At 33.0% G+C, this 15674-nt stretch overlaps 7 protein-coding genes across 7 annotated transcripts, besides 1 other annotated feature; 2 read left to right on the top strand and 5 right to left on the bottom strand.

The window, feature by feature from the left end:
* Positions 1–32: 32 nt before the first annotated feature.
* BEWA_007220 (cullin protein, putative) lies at positions 33–630 on the bottom strand (the record flags this gene model as incomplete). The annotated part of the gene is made up of 3 exons (XM_004830922.1): positions 33–175; positions 212–308; positions 343–630. The coding sequence occupies 3 exons, from the start codon at positions 628–630 to the stop codon at positions 33–35; spliced, it is 528 nt and encodes a 175-aa protein (XP_004830979.1).
* A 58-nt stretch (positions 631–688) lies between these two features.
* Positions 689–1129, bottom strand: BEWA_007210 (cullin protein, putative; the record flags this gene model as incomplete). The annotated part of the gene is made up of 1 exon (XM_004830921.1): positions 689–1129. One exon carries the CDS (start codon positions 1127–1129, stop codon positions 689–691), a length of 441 nt encoding a protein of 146 aa, XP_004830978.1.
* Positions 1130–1231: 102 nt separating this feature from the next.
* On the bottom strand, positions 1232–2494 carry BEWA_007200 (cullin protein, putative; the record flags this gene model as incomplete). The annotated part of the gene is made up of 7 exons (XM_004830920.1): positions 1232–1411; positions 1444–1608; positions 1645–1911; positions 1946–2137; positions 2170–2266; positions 2305–2391; positions 2427–2494. The coding sequence occupies 7 exons, from the start codon at positions 2492–2494 to the stop codon at positions 1232–1234; spliced, it is 1056 nt and encodes a 351-aa protein (XP_004830977.1).
* A 5-nt stretch (positions 2495–2499) lies between these two features.
* On the bottom strand, positions 2500–8355 carry BEWA_007190 (hypothetical protein; the record flags this gene model as incomplete). The annotated part of the gene is made up of 3 exons (XM_004830919.1): positions 2500–2683; positions 2719–2757; positions 2791–8355. The coding sequence occupies 3 exons, from the start codon at positions 8353–8355 to the stop codon at positions 2546–2548; spliced, it is 5742 nt and encodes a 1913-aa protein (XP_004830976.1). The 3' UTR covers positions 2500–2545.
* A 673-nt stretch (positions 8356–9028) lies between these two features.
* BEWA_007180 (hypothetical protein) lies at positions 9029–10023 on the top strand (the record flags this gene model as incomplete). The annotated part of the gene is made up of 3 exons (XM_004830918.1): positions 9029–9107; positions 9202–9610; positions 9645–10023. 3 exons carry the CDS (start codon positions 9029–9031, stop codon positions 10021–10023), a joined length of 867 nt encoding a protein of 288 aa, XP_004830975.1.
* A 20-nt stretch (positions 10024–10043) lies between these two features.
* BEWA_007170 (iron-sulfur cluster assembly accessory protein domain-containing protein) lies at positions 10044–10419 on the top strand (the record flags this gene model as incomplete). Its single annotated transcript, XM_004830917.1, has 2 exons — positions 10044–10207; positions 10242–10419. 2 exons carry the CDS (start codon positions 10044–10046, stop codon positions 10417–10419), a joined length of 342 nt encoding a protein of 113 aa, XP_004830974.1.
* A 1541-nt stretch (positions 10420–11960) lies between these two features.
* Positions 11961–11995: a sequence feature (AT_rich).
* Positions 11996–12024: 29 nt separating this feature from the next.
* BEWA_007160 (hypothetical protein) lies at positions 12025–15299 on the bottom strand (the record flags this gene model as incomplete). The annotated part of the gene is made up of 2 exons (XM_004830916.1): positions 12025–15102; positions 15138–15299. The coding sequence occupies 2 exons, from the start codon at positions 15297–15299 to the stop codon at positions 12025–12027; spliced, it is 3240 nt and encodes a 1079-aa protein (XP_004830973.1).
* Between the last annotated feature and the right edge of the window lie 375 nt (positions 15300–15674).

The raw sequence follows: 15674 nt of genomic DNA, 5'->3' as shown, positions 1-15674 counted from the left end.
CTTTATAACCTAATCGTAAATTTTAATACTTATTATGCATATAAATCTACCTCTATATCAGTGTTCGATCGTTTAGATGCTTCGTCTATAAGATCAATACTTTTCATTTCTTTGGTGTTTTTCATTATTTTAACGATTATTGCATCTATTTTTCCAAAGTCTTTGATGTCTTCACCTATTTGTGCGTAATCAATATTCTGCTAATTCTAACCTCTATTTTTATAAGTTGATTCAGTTGGCTTGTATACCGAACGTGTAAAATCGCTATAGCCAACAAAATTTGAGTTAACTTCTATTAGTTCTTTACCCTAAAGATTTTACAAGTTATTAAATAAGGCTTACAAATAATTTATAAAATTTCAAAATTGAGTTTGGCTGTATCATTGGCTGCAAAATATCAACAAGTGTAGAATGATCAACCGCTAGTTTTTCTTGCACATGCGCAATTTCCAAACTACCATCATGAGAATCATTAAACAAGAGCAACACTGATGCTTGCAAAACATCGCAATCCAGTATGGTTTCATCATCATTAATAAAGAATGATATTTGCACACGGCATAACTGAAATGCCCAGTCGATCTTTCTTTGTTTTGTTTTCAATAGATAAAACTCTTTTATGCTTTTCATTGTTTCAGAAAAACAGCTGTGTAATTTTATTCCACCATAGGATTTTTCTACATGAACATTATGATACTAAAGAAACAATACCAATTATTGGAGGCCAGTTTACGCTGGACATCATCATAACAGTAATATTATTATTAAATTCCCTTGTAAATTCTTGTGATTCAGTAGCATCCAAGAGCATGTTATCTAGTTCAAATGTATATTGAGTTCCAGATCTCAATCTCAGTTTGGCAAGAGATTGCTTTTCAATTTCTAGATTATTTGTGTTACTCAACAATCGTTGAGAGAGTGCTATTCTGTATAAATTTAAAAATTCATCCCTATTGTTCAACAAGATAAAAATTTCTGTGAGCTCATTCAATATATTTTCATCAATTTGCATATTTACTATTAAATCATTCCAATAATCTACAACATGTTTAGCAAATAGAGGGTCCCTTGCAATGTATTCTTCAAACGCTGTAATTTTATCATTAATCCAATTCATAAATTTGTGCATTACCTGAAAATAACGTATTTTTAATTATAGGATTAGGCAAATCTTTAGATTGCTTAGTCAATTTTTCTTCGCAAAAACAAATTGTTACGATATCTGTGGCAGTTACATAAAAATTAAAACGAACAAACGCTTGAATTTCGAAAATACTTTCACTATATTTTGGATTTTATTCTCAGAGTCGATACCGGTCAGAGATTCCTCAATAGCCCTTTTCAATTGCTCAGAAATAGATTGATGGGCACCCTCTAGTTTACTTAAAGGTTTGTAAATTCGTTTCAGTTCCTGTATTATGTATACAAAGGTATAAAACAAACCTTTACTTCGTTATCCATAAACAAGGAAAACAACTGAGTAAATTTATTGAATAGTTGTATTCGCTGGTTAAACAAAAGTGAGGATATTATAGTGGCCAATAGCTGTTCTTTAGTAGACTCGTTAAAGTATTTTTCACAATACATTTTTTCTTCTTCCATACAATGCTGAATGCTTGTTAATTAAAAACGATAGATTCTAACCTGTACAATGTGCAAGTAGTCACCTAAGGACAGTTCGCTAATCCACAAAGGTGCAATTTTTAGATAATAACCATTAGCCCTATCTAGTATAAATGGTTCTAGTTCCATCTTGTACTGTGTTCCTGAGGTTGAATCGAGTTTGTTGAACATTTCGACAATATTGGTAATGTCTGCATCTAAACTCGGATTATCAACCCCTCCCGATCTTTTTGAATCCAAAGCATTTAAAACAACTGATTTCAAAAAGTCCTTGTATGGTTCAAAAATCTGAAAATATTTGAGTTTGTTGCCAAAACAATACCAGTCGTTGGAATATTGCCATTCCATATTCATATATAGTAGGCTGAACCGCCAATGGTACATAGAATCGATCCAAATATGCAAATATTCCTGTTAAAATATGGATGTAATGTTTATATTTTCTCCAATTTGTCAGTAATATCTGCTTTAACTCAGATTCATCTGACTTTGTTGCTTTAAGACGTATACACATCTGTACAGAATAAGATTAAACGAAATACTAACCTTCGTTTTTATATATTCCGATAATGTTTCACCGAGCCTGTTGTATAAAAGCTCAGCATAGTTTGAATCTTTTTGAACACACATATTGTACACAAGTCTAAGCATATTTTATATTGTAATTGAGATTATACAAACGTATAGTACTTGATATAATCATCTGGACGTATTTTTAGCGGTTTTTTATCGTGAAAATTGTCCAAATAATCCAACTCATCCTCAATTCTGCAATATTCCAAGTCAACAGGCTAGAAACAAACTTTTCCATAAACTCGCTTCTTATACGATTCCAACTCTTGTCAAAGGGCACACCAGACGGCTCTAACATCTTATGAAAAGAAGCATCATTTAAATGTACCCAACCTAATGGCGGGCAAAGTTAATTAAAATAAATAGGACAGCCCTTGTACATGTGTAATATATCAAGTTGCTGGCGTGTGAATTTATAAATGTGGATTTGTGACCAGGCGTCGATGTGAGATTTGAAAAATTCTTGTAATGTGCGCTGGACGATATTCTGTAGTTTTATTAATGATTATGATAAAAACAAACCCTAATTGAAATCGGAAACTTTGGTGATGCGCAACTTGCCTAAAAGTTTTTTAATGTGTACCAAAAACGTACCAATGTAGTCAGGGTATGTGGCATCCAACTGGGAACGTGATAAGGAGCTGTAGAAACCAGAGCTGCAAGTCCAGAAACTCCACTAGAAACACTAGAAATATCTTCATTTTCTTTAACTAGTTGGAAAAAACGTTGAGTGAGATACAAATAAGTTTCATCATTGGCAGATATTGCTATAGCACTCAAAGCGTCCCTGGCAGAATCCCTAGTTTGTGTGTCTTGTAAACTTGATATGTACAAGTTTAGCAAAGATTCCGCAATTTTTGTATTCCTTATGTACATACACAAATTTCTTTGTAAAATTTCTGCTGCATGAATTGCACAAAGCCGTACTTTATACTGTGGAACCTTACTCATTTTCACTAACGTGCTTTCAATTGAATTCAATGCACGCTTATAATCCTTGATGTAGTAATACGACATCGCGATGTTGCTTATGGCCTTTGTAGCGAGCCTATTTATCTTGTCGTTTGTATGCCTAGATAGTTTTAGTGCAAATCCAAGAAATAAGGATATATATTCATGATCCAAATCAATCATAGGCATAGATGAAGAAAACAACAAGCTTATAACAGACAATAAACCCTTTATCCTTGAGCAGTCATCCTCAGCAAATGTAATTCTTGGTTCTGTATCCTTTATAAAATCAGAGATTCTTGAATGGATCCTTTCCTTGTAAATCATAAATTCAGAGGGCCCATTGCAACATATTGAAACAACAAGAGAACACAAATGGGAAATCTCGTTCCTAATCTGTTGAGAGCTGTTAAACAATGCACTCTCACTTAAAATTGCGGGCAATAATATTTCTATTATGATACCAATTTTATTCAGCTGTTGGAGTATTGCTTGTAGCAATCTCAGCCTTTTCACAACCTGTAAGTTGTAACCCGTAGTATCATTATCGTCAAGTGTTGAAAATTCAGACATTTGTAAAATATTGCTAGTCGTGTCATTATCTAGGACCAAATTAAAAATTGGTGTATACAAATCATGATCATCCAGTTTATAACCATCCAAAGTCAAACGAAATGAATCCATAAAATCAGAGATTCTATCAAGCGTGACAGTTTCAATCTCCCTCCTTACTAATGGGTAAAGGGATTCCCATAGGGTAGTTTTCTCTTCCAACGGTAACAAGAGGCTTGCCCTCATTAAGCTACAGCTGATTTCGAAAAACCCTATATGATTCTCTGGATAACTTTGTGGTGATTGAGACAAATAATCTAATACACTAGTTACAGTTCCGAGGTTATTTATGGAATTATTCGAAAAGAGAAACTGAAAATAGCCATAACAAAATATAAAATTGTAGGTGGAATGGTTGTTAGAATTCGAAGAAATTCGGTTGTTCGGCCAAGGTTTTCCAGCACGCGCTATGGAGCTGGTTATTATGCTAATCAAGGTGTTTGACACATCTTGTGATGGAGCAGCACTTTGCCTGATAGAATCATGATTCACAAACGGAATTGCCATAAGTATACGGTGAACAGCTTTTTCATCCATGAGTTTGGTTGAATAACTTGAAACTTTACCCACAAAAAAAGGGAAAAGACCAACCATGGCGGCATTAAGCACACAAACATGTTTAGAAGTATGATCACATGCTTCAATCAACCAATCAATATACCTACCAATATTCTCTTTAGAAATGCAAAAACTAAATGACACAAGTATAGCAGTACAATACAACTGAAACCTCCAGTGCAATAGTCCCTGTTTATTGATAGATATCCCTCCAGAAAGTGAATCTAATATATTATTTGGGACATTAGAATCATAGTCAACCATATATTCTTCTCTGGTATTTAGAAACAAAACAAACAGAGAATCATATTTGATCATCAAATTACCGTTGTTAGATGCAGTAGAAACTACGCTACAAATGAATTCAACAAACTTTGAAAAAAGATTGCTACAAGATAATATTCTCTCTATTAATGATATCTCAAAAATTTCAGGTATCGTGGCTAAGGCTTCTGATTCGTAACTGTCGGAGTTAGATTTTGGAACAAGAGATAATCCCTTATCTAGAGTGTAATCAATAATAATATTTCGAACATCTCTATGAACAAGAACAAAATCCTTTAAAATACCACGTGCAAGAGATGACAGCTGTTTATAATGACACGTCGCACAACTTAATACAATCTCCAGCATTTTAATCCGTTCATTTGTCGATTCATGATCAAACTTTCGCAGGTTTAAACGACTTTGATATCTATCATAAACAATGGATAACCAACCCCCTCTTGGAACATCTTGCCAAAAAGACAAACGATTCAAACCATAATAGTAAGATAGTGAAGAAATCATGGATCTACTTGCTGTTACAGTTATTCCTACGTTGCAATTATTCTTTAAGGCATATATTATTCCTTTATCATTTATATTTTCATCGTTCGAATGGGCATTCCTAACAATATAAAGGTTGATCAGTTTTAACAACTTCATGAGTATGTTTGTTACTGTTAAGTCATCCTTAGAATCAGAAAATGCACCATATTTTTCTATGATTGATAATATTACGGATTTAACAAAGTTTTGTAGATCAAAAACTGGAGTAAAATCAATAGGTGTTACAAGTGGTAAACCATAAGCATCAAAACTTCTGTCATCCACAGCAAAATCTTTTAACCCCTTTAAAATGTATTTACAAAGAATACATATCCTATTAATCCTATTAAAAAGAGAAAGGGTATGATCAAAAGACAAACAATCAGACTCAGTAACAAAAGATGGTACATTAATATCCGACAATATATCATGCGATAAACTCAATATTCGAGAAATTAACCAGCTAAAAAGCCGTTTTACAGCACTTAGTTCATCATCTTTAGCAATATGCCAATCAATATGACACAGTTTGTCTAAATTTAAACGATTTGAATCGTCAAAACACTCCTTTGAGAAATTTTTTGCAAACCAGGGAACATCCCACAATATGAAGGCATGGTTCATATTTTCATCATTATAAAATATCTCAGATGTAGATTTTGAATCTACGAAATAGACACCTATAAGAGAATAAATGGCTCTGCTAATCAATTTTGTACAAGATTTGAAAACAGATTTTGATTTGTGTTTCATTCCAATATTTGATACATAAAGTATATCGTTGATATATGGCAATATCCGAACGTTTGAGAACCTAACTAGTCCAGAAATACAGGATATATACCATATTAAACGGTCTTCACCAATTTGGTTAGAAACTAAATCAGAATCAGCTTCAAGTTCATGTTTCAAACGCGCTAATAATGGTTTTAATACACAAGTTGTTGCTGTTTCAGGATTTGAATAACTCAGACACGATGCTATAGCGGTCATATGTTTTAGAGGATCTTTCCTGGATGTGTTATTAATGACCCACTTGTAAAATAATGTGTACACTTCTGTCGCAGTACCCGCATCTACTTGCGATAAAATCGTAACTACCGCTGAGCGTAATAAAACAAATGTTCCAATATCGAGGGTGTTCATTAGTGAGTTTGGTGTCATGTTAGGTTTTGTAAGCTGACTTACAAATTTCAATAAGGCATCAAACCAATTTAGGCACCAAATCGGAAAATGTTGTGAAACGTGGCGCCTCTGCGCCAATATTATATCCAAAAGATTTATTGCATCATCTAAACTAGTGCAATTCTCTAATTTTCTCATCATTTTCAAGTGTGTTAGATCGTCATTTGCTTCCGATTGTACTGGTATGTTCGAACTAAAAAACCCACCTTGAACATTTTCCAGTGCATCAAGCCTCAATGAGTTAATTTCCTTTACAAAATCATTATCTGTATTTTCTGATAGCCCTTTTGAGTAACAAAGCTGAAAACACCTGCACTTTTCTTCATATGATAATTCAATATTTGATAAATCCATGCAAGGTATTTGTGAGAATATTACATTGACCAGTATAAGAATCTGTCCCGTTTTGAAGGGATCTGATGTATCTATTCCTTTCAATGTAACATCAAGAATTGATAAGAGAGCCTCGGGCATATATTTTATAATTAGAGCAGAAAGATGGTAAAAAATTCGAACTGCCATTATAACTTGATGAGGTTCGGTAACAGAGTCACAAGCTGTTATCATGTGATCGACAATAATGTTTAAGAGTGGATCTGGTTGTATGTAACACAGTCTTTTTATAGCATCTTCGTACGCATTGGAAACCTGTGGATGTCTGGAATGAAGTCCTTGTAGTGCCAATGAGTAGAATAAATCTGCAATAAATTTATCATTATTATTGTTCAATTTATAATCCACTGATTCATTTCCGTTATTAGACATTCCACAACCGACCCTTATCCTGTTAAAAGTCCTTTCACGGCAAACTCTGCGTGCATATGAAGCAATAAAATTCTTGGTAAAACGCGCAATATTTGTCGTCCATTTTCCATTATTTGAAGGGTGTGTATATGGATATATTGTATTGACTAGAGCTGTTATGTAATCAAAGATATCGTGTTCACGGGGCTTCATATAATCCAACTTTGGAGGCATTAACAATACCAGGATTTTGGCCAATTTTTTACAGATTTTTACCCTTTTATCTGATAAAAGTGTGTACAAATTTGGTGTTTTCTCCTTTATCTTTGAAGAAGAGACCCTATTTGGTATATTGAATGACAGATAAAGAATGTTAAATAGCTGTGGTATCTTACTAGATATGGTAGAATATAAAGGTTTGCCTGTTGCCCATCCAAATTTTACTGCTCTAAATAAAAGTGTGCAAATAAGAGGATTCCATGTGGGTACCCTATCTCCATTAATTAAATCCCACCATTTAAAAATTGTTCCATCAATTAGACAATTATATATAGTAATGTTAGGACATAGCAATGCAACCAATCTAAATTGCAGAAACACTTCTGTAGTCCCTGTATCAATTTCTAAGCGATTTCCAAATATATCTTCTAATAGTTTTTTACCTATATCGTCTCTGAACAACCAAATATGTCTCATAATCCCAGACAAAGTTACTATGGAATTAATCCATTCTGTCTTCTTCAAAAGACTTGTAGCTATTGAAGATGTGTAATCCCTATTAAAATAGCTTCTAAACTCTGTCAATATGACTTCAATACGTATAAAATAGAGCCTTTTATTAACATCATCATATAGACAGTCATAATCCGATTCCCAAATTGATGGCAACTGTGCCAAAAAATTATCCAAGATAGAATTCAACAACTTCATAGAAAAACTCTTAACTCTGAGAGTCATTTTCTTTTCGTCAAAACCGATATGTTTCAACTCAGAAGAACCAACATACAGCTCTCCTAGCGCTTTATTTTCATTTAATGTATTAAACGTTGAAATGTACCATAATTTCTTTGCTATATCTATTAGGGTTTCTATACATCCGTCTGCGATTACTGATATATCACCAATGGTATATTCTAGGTAGCGTTCTACACGAACCAACATATCATACCATGTTCTGGATTCCCAAGAAGTATTAATTAATTCCAGAAGTTGTCGTGATTCGTGGCTAAATCTGTCATTGACAAATTTGGGCAACGATCTATCAACACTGGAAGACAAACGAATGAATATGTCTTCCATATCTACTGAGCTAAATTTTCTAAAACAAAAAAAATCTGCATTATGTACATATTGTTATCCTAAAATAAATGAAGCGTCCACTTATTACGCTGGTATTTTAGAAAATCTTCAATAGTTTGTTGGGTCAAACAAGTTAGAAATATGTAACAGTTATGGGTCACACATTTAATATATTTATTCACACCTGGTCATATTTTTCTTTTTAAATTGGATATCCATGTACAGTTGTGTTATTTTATTCCGCTACCATACAAGAATATTATATATCCTATCACAGGTCGTATGTATCCCTATATTGCGTAATTGATACGAAGACACAAATCATTACAGTAAATTAATGCAATAGTTGATCCATATAATTAGTTGGATGATGCAAAGCTCAATCGTGTAGTTGTAGAGTTTTGGGTCAGTAACTTGCTGGGACATTTAACGACAATCTTGTCTGTGCAAAAATTTTAACGCATGAAAAAGTATACATTTGACTCTTGATATTCTATAGTTGGTACGAAATTTGAAACAGGTGGCCTACACAAATGCGTCCTTGTCGATCTGCTTCAAAATTCTCACGAATGTACCGATTGTAAAAATTTTTGGATGCCTGTGCATTGAAACCTTACTACATCCATCAACTATATATAGAAAATAGAGTTACTAGAGCAAAATTTAGAGAATAATGTCAAAGGGTGAAAAGAATAATAAGATTCGCACATTCTTCAAAGCCATAGGGTGTGCCAAAACTAATAATTCTGGAGGTTATAATAGTTGTGTGTATAGCTTGTGAAGCGTTCCGTATACTTCCCATTCATTATTTACCCTTACAAATACACTATAAATATATTCATTTAGATAACTCTGTTTCAAGCAAAATAGAAGAAGGAGATAATGTTAATAAATCTCTGGTAAAGTGCTACTTGGATAACATAAAAAGCATTTCTACCCAAACTCGTGCGACTCCCGGAAAAAACAAGCTCGTGCAGACCATAATATCTTTTAAAAACCCAATTAGTACAATTAATATTGAGCACTTTAAAGAACTATTCGAAAAGAATGTTGAAATACATAAAAGAGGCATATTAGTAGAAAGGAAGAGAGCTGCTATAATTCGAGTAGCCCATATCGTTTCCATAAGGCTAAATTCTTCTGCACACTTAGCGTTCTATTTCTTCTGTATTAATTCGAAGACTAAAAGACCTAATCTTCCGAATATTAAAGCAGGTTGCAATATCATTAAATCAAAGTTAGAATCTCAGCAAAGGTAATGTGTTTCTACCACCAACATCATAGTTTAGATATGTGTTGCACTTACTAATTAAGAATTCTATGGTATGGTTGAAGAATAAAATTGTTCTAAATACGTCAATCAATAAGTTTGAATGCAGAAAAAAAGGAAGGATAAATCCTGTATTAATTTCGTTTTATATTCTATCTAATTTGGTTAATTCGAAAAGATTCTACCCATTTTATAAACTTTTACATTTTAAAAAGGACCAATATTCCCTGTCAAAGTCCAGTCAAAAAGAACAGGTTGCAAAAGATATTGCACATAGAGCCATCAAAAATTTAAAGAACAAGAGCCATGATAGTGATTTTAGAGGAACTTTTAACATTGTTTCACAGCTGGAATTTTTTACAAAAGATCGCTACGTAAATTTCGCGACCACGCTATAGGTTTTAAATGCTCAATAGCTATGTTGTGGCCAGTAAACTTGACTACGAGGGCAATTAGTCGATTGCAATTTTTACAAGGGAAACACAAAGGCTCAAAAAACCTACTAATAACTGTTTCTGGAGGTGGGTGTTCTGGATTTCAGTATAATTTTGAGCTTATTGATAATACTGAGACCAAATTTAGGTATTTTAAATTTAATAGTTATCTCTATACGCAGGGTAATTTATGACAAAGACCTAATAAAAGTATTAAGCAATGATGAAAGTTTGTCTATAATATCTGGATGCACTGTAGATTATAAGCAAGAACTTGTTGGATCCAAATTTGTCTTAGATAACATAAAAAATACTTCGAGAAAGTGTTCCTGTGGAAACTCGTTCGACTTAGAAGAATAAGTATACACATGTAATTCATTTATATATGTTTTTGGTTTGTGCAAATCTAAATCGTACTACTCTTATTGTGTTTCTGTTTCCTAAATAAATTATCCACGTAAGAGGAGTTTAGGAACAATTTCTAAAATAGATTTATTATTCGTGTAAAATTTCCAAATTTTGTCGTTATACTTTTAGAAATACAAATTTGTGATATTACCTTTATCCGGCCAAATAGATAAGGCTATATTATCCTCCAATTCTAGTTGAATCTCTAAAGAATATATATGAACGTACCCAACTAATTAATCTGCCCTAGGTGTAAGGGTTGTGTTATATGTGCGTTATTAGTTCCTATCCTTTTAGACCCTACGGATTTTCCGTAGGTTTTGGGGACCTTCAGACCTTCTAGAAGCAGCGGTTCTCCGACGTTTTATTTTCCTCCTGATCCTTATTACTCTGTCGCGAGAGAATTCGAGCTTGTTTTCCACTTCAAGAGGTTCTTCCTCTTTGTCGAAGCTTCCGAGGAGTCTCCCAAAGATGTCTTCCAGCTTTTCTTCTGGAGCTCGTAAACTCCTTTTCTGTTTCTATTTTATAGTGGTCTTTTTATTCAAAAGATACTTTCCAAGCACAACTTATAGCAGTGCCTTATGAAGCAAAAATTGTAACAGTAGATATAATCGATAGGAATTTTGGACTTGTACCACATTTATCTATAACAGCTCCATTATTACAGTTCTCCCCTCCGACACTTATATTACGAAAGTCATCAAGCCCTGTTTTTTTAACCAAAGTATTTTGTAAAACTCTGAAATAGAGTACAGTATATACCAACGCGTTTAACTGAATAAGATGTACTAATAATTTGCACAACCAAAATGTACAACTCTTTGGCTTACTAGTAACATATCTAATAGTTTAGAATGATAACCCGTGGATAACTGAACTTGTTATTCTAGCATTTTGTATACGGTAGAAACTTAATTACTGCGGATAAATTATTCATAAACTAAAAATATTTTCGTGGTCTAAGAACTATGGTTTCATAAAAAGATATTTCTCAGTACCTTTTGGTCAACCAAAAACGAACGGGAATATTCATAAAGTAAATAATTTAATGAAAATTTTTTAGCTATTCTTTATCTTTCTAATTGTACTTATTCGATTAATTAATTATTGAGCATTTATTCGTGACCTGGCAACATGTATCCTAACTTTGTATTACGTTTTTTAAATACAACTTTTTTCACACTAGACACTTTACTCTAATCTACCATAACTATCATATTTAATCTAAATATAATTAAGGATAAAATTTAGATATTTATCATCCATTTCATGGAGATATTTTGTATCTATTTTGATATTAAATATCATTGTAACATTTTACTTAGTTTTTATTATTTTTAAAACGTGTCTTTACCATAACTTCAATTGAATCTTAGAATACTTGTTATATGATTAATGGAACCGTTTTTTTGCTCAAAAGATTTTCGCACCTGAACTTTGGACCCATGTAAATATGAACTATAATCTGCGGTAGCAAAGACTATATAAATCTCTATAATATATATGAATATATTTAAACAATTTAAATGACTGTGGATAAGATAAATACGGAAATTTTTATAATTCCGTGTTAATTTTATTTAAAATTTCACTCTGGTTCAGATGTGGTATGTGGTGTATTCCATCTTCTAGTATTAGGATACTAATGCGAAACCCTGATATAACGGGGTCGATATACATCCACAAGTTGTTTACTGCATTTATTTCCAATATTATTCCAGAGCCTCTATGGCTAGTGTATGATGTTTCAAGTTGTTCTATGGTAGAGGGGTTGAGGGTATCAGTTATGACAGCAGGTTTATTATTTGGAATAATAAGATTGTTTCGCACGTTTTCTGGTCCAGCATCTCCCCCAATATGTTGGACTTCTTCTTCATCATCACAAGAATTAGGATGATCACTATTTTGATTTTTCTCACTATGTGACGCTGAATCATTAAAGAAATTGCTATAAGATTCCGTTCGAGAAATACTATATAATTGAGCCTGTGATTCTAAAATAATTTGTGGGAGAGCGGCCGATATACTTCCATGCCTTTCCAGTGCATGTTCCAATACTAAAAATGGAATATTTCTTGGAATTTCCTTTTCATTTAGAGGTTCAGGCACTTTGTATGGATATTCAGGGAGATAAATATCAAATCTTAGAAGATCATACAATATTTTTGTTTTTCTCAATAGTTTTACAGATGAATATATAAATGGTCTGTGCCTCTGTAATCCTTCCATGCACGCTAAGAATAGTTCCTCCTTCCACTGGGACCTTTTTAATATCATTTGAAATTTATTGAGTGTATCAAATGAAGAATAAGAATCAGTTACTGTGACACTCTCCGAAAACCACATGGATTTTATTCTTTCAAAGCATTTTTTGTTATATTCCACAATGTATTGGATATTATTTAGCAGAGAATTTGCAAACTGTGCTCTCCTCCTATTATTATCAAGTTTATAAACATTTTCCACAGACTTATAGGCAGATAGCTGATAGTCGGTAAAATAAAAATCTACGAAGCTCATGGCTAGGTCAACAATCTGAGTAGACTTCATATCATGTAGTTGTGGTTCAATTATTTCCCTAATATGAAGTAACAAGTGCAGAGAGAAAGGGGTCCAAAACTCCAAACCATAAATAGATATGCAAATGTTTACAAGGTGCATTGGCTCCAATTTTTCTAACCTAGCCTTACATTCCAAAGTATCAAATGGACATGGTGGTAATGAGACATAAGAGTGGATATTCGTTTCAATTACTTTATCGTCTTCATATGGCGAACTTGACCCTTCCTTTAATGGTTGAATCAAGTTAGACCCAGTGATATACATGATTAATGGTGTTAGAATTCTAGTTGTTCTATTTCTTGTTATATACATCGCATGCAACATTGATATCATTTGAGTTGGACTAAATTGATATAATCTGCTGTATATGTTCCTTAGACAATTCTTAAATATTTCATCAGTCTGTAAAATAAGCGAGTCAATCATTTGGATGTTTTTTGGCTGATGAGGAACCGATGAAATAATACGGGCCAGTAATACCATTAATTGTTGTATTGTTCCACCTGTTATCAAATGGAATCCATTTGACAAAAACTTGTAGATTTTTATTATATCACAAATATCATCAAAGTGATACATCTTGGAAAGAATTCCTAATGAGGGAATAAATATGTTTAGATTTTTATTTGTGCCATTTTGTGCCCACTTTATGTACCTCTGAAACAATTCTGAGAATAATTCAGCGTTTTTGTAGCGTAATCTATACATTCCAAGAATAAATGCATGGCATTGGGCACAGTTCATAATTTTCAATACACTCCTGTTTTCCATCACAAAAGTAGATATTCTATCTATACATGTTGTATCATCAATCTTAATCTGCATTTTACCAAGGGTTGCAATTATTTGCGAGAAATCCGCAGGGATAAGCTTTTGTAGGTCATACGTTATCAATTGATTACAAAGAGAATCTACAAGTTTCTGGCTATGAAAATTATTCTTATTTGAATTTTGTAATAGACTGCAAATCTCCATAGGAGATAGATTATGCAGATTCCTTGAAACAAATGTTTCTAACGATTCTAAGAGTGGTACTAGTTCGCCAGTATTGTCACGGTGGCAAAACTCCGATAAAATATAAAACGTTTCTTTATCGAAAGGTAACTGTTTAATCAAAGTTGACAATTTCTGGACTAATATTTCTATAATCTGTGGAGCGTCAGAATACTTGTAATAAGATGAAAGTCTTCTAATTACCACAAGCAAATCTAATAAATGCCACCAAACAAAATTAATACCAGCAGAAGTTAGGCCATAGCACTGTCCATTTTCCCTTTCTTTTATAGCATAATAATTATATTGCCAAATGTCAGAGTGGTATGCATCGGTTTCACTATATTTAAATAAATCCTCTTTGAGAGTGCAAAGAAATCTGGAAATATCAATCACCTCTTCTGAAGAAGTCTTCTGTAGTGGAAAAACATTCAAAATAAAGAGTTTCACAAGCAATGGATGATAATAGTGGAAGTTATTAATAAAATAGAGGCTTATCCAACTAGTAAATGGATATCCATGTTCCCAGTTACTTGTGTTTATTATTCCATAAACTAACATACAAACTACATCTTCTGATAATATATTTTCCCTTCCTATTGCATTAATCCCCATACATCTAGATTTTGGATTAAAATAGTAAAACTCAGAAGACAATAATGCATGAAATTGTTCGTGTTTATCAATGGTTATTGGAACATCGACAGCATTACAATTCGTTTCTTTATCGTGGATACTGTTTTTATTTTCTTCAGTTTTAACGAATATACTTTGATTGTTTCTTAGACGAACAAATTTGTTAAAACCTTCGCAGGGAGGGGTACCATAGGCACTTTTGTTAAAAACTTGGTTTCTACGTTCAATGAGAGCGTCTTTTCCCTGAAAAATAAAGTTATATAATAGCCATTTGTTCATAAAAGTTGATTTTCTAGCTTTTCCACTTTCAGCATGATTCACATTTGCTTCACTAACGACATACAGGCTATGAATAATCCTTTTTTCCTCAGATAAACGTTGTGATAGAGCTTTAAGGAATATGTAAATTAAGTTTGAGGTGCATAAACCAGATCTGGAATGAGCCTAAGAGTTTAATGTATCAAATTTGACATTCTTACCTGAAATAAGAAAAGCAAATGCGGAATATCTATCCTTTTAATGTATTTTTTGAGTGGTTTGTCATATAGAACACTTTTAGACGCTGACGTATTTATATTTGGAGCTTCTAAATCAGATCCCAGACTTTCAGAGGTTGAAGCCACTTCATCACAGTGTAACATATATGTATAGATGAACCGTGATATTGAGTGCTTACGAAAACCCAAAAATCCATCGCCAATCAATTTACAAGGTCGTTTAGCATAAGGGATTCTAGATGAAACTGTCCGTTCTGATATGAACGGATATTCTGCTATGAATTTCAGAAGGTGTTTTGGTCCTTTGGATTTTTTTCTGTCTTTAGGGCGATTACACTTGTAGGCATTTTTAAGCCTATCACGGAATCTTATCATTGTTCACTCGTCGCATTTTAATGATATATATGGAACTTGTGTTACAAATTTAATACATCATACCACTTAGCCAGTGGCCTCTTCTCATTCCTTTGGGTTGGGTGTCATCCTCCATAGCGGGTACCAGGATGTCATTTTATCTCT

Source organism: Theileria equi, chromosome 3 (genome assembly GCF_000342415.1).
Source record: "Theileria equi strain WA chromosome 3, complete sequence".
Classification (NCBI taxonomy): Eukaryota; Apicomplexa; class Aconoidasida; order Piroplasmida; family Theileriidae; genus Theileria; species Theileria equi.
Note: the sequence above shows the minus strand (reverse complement) of the source record. Positions and strands in the feature narration are given on the sequence as shown.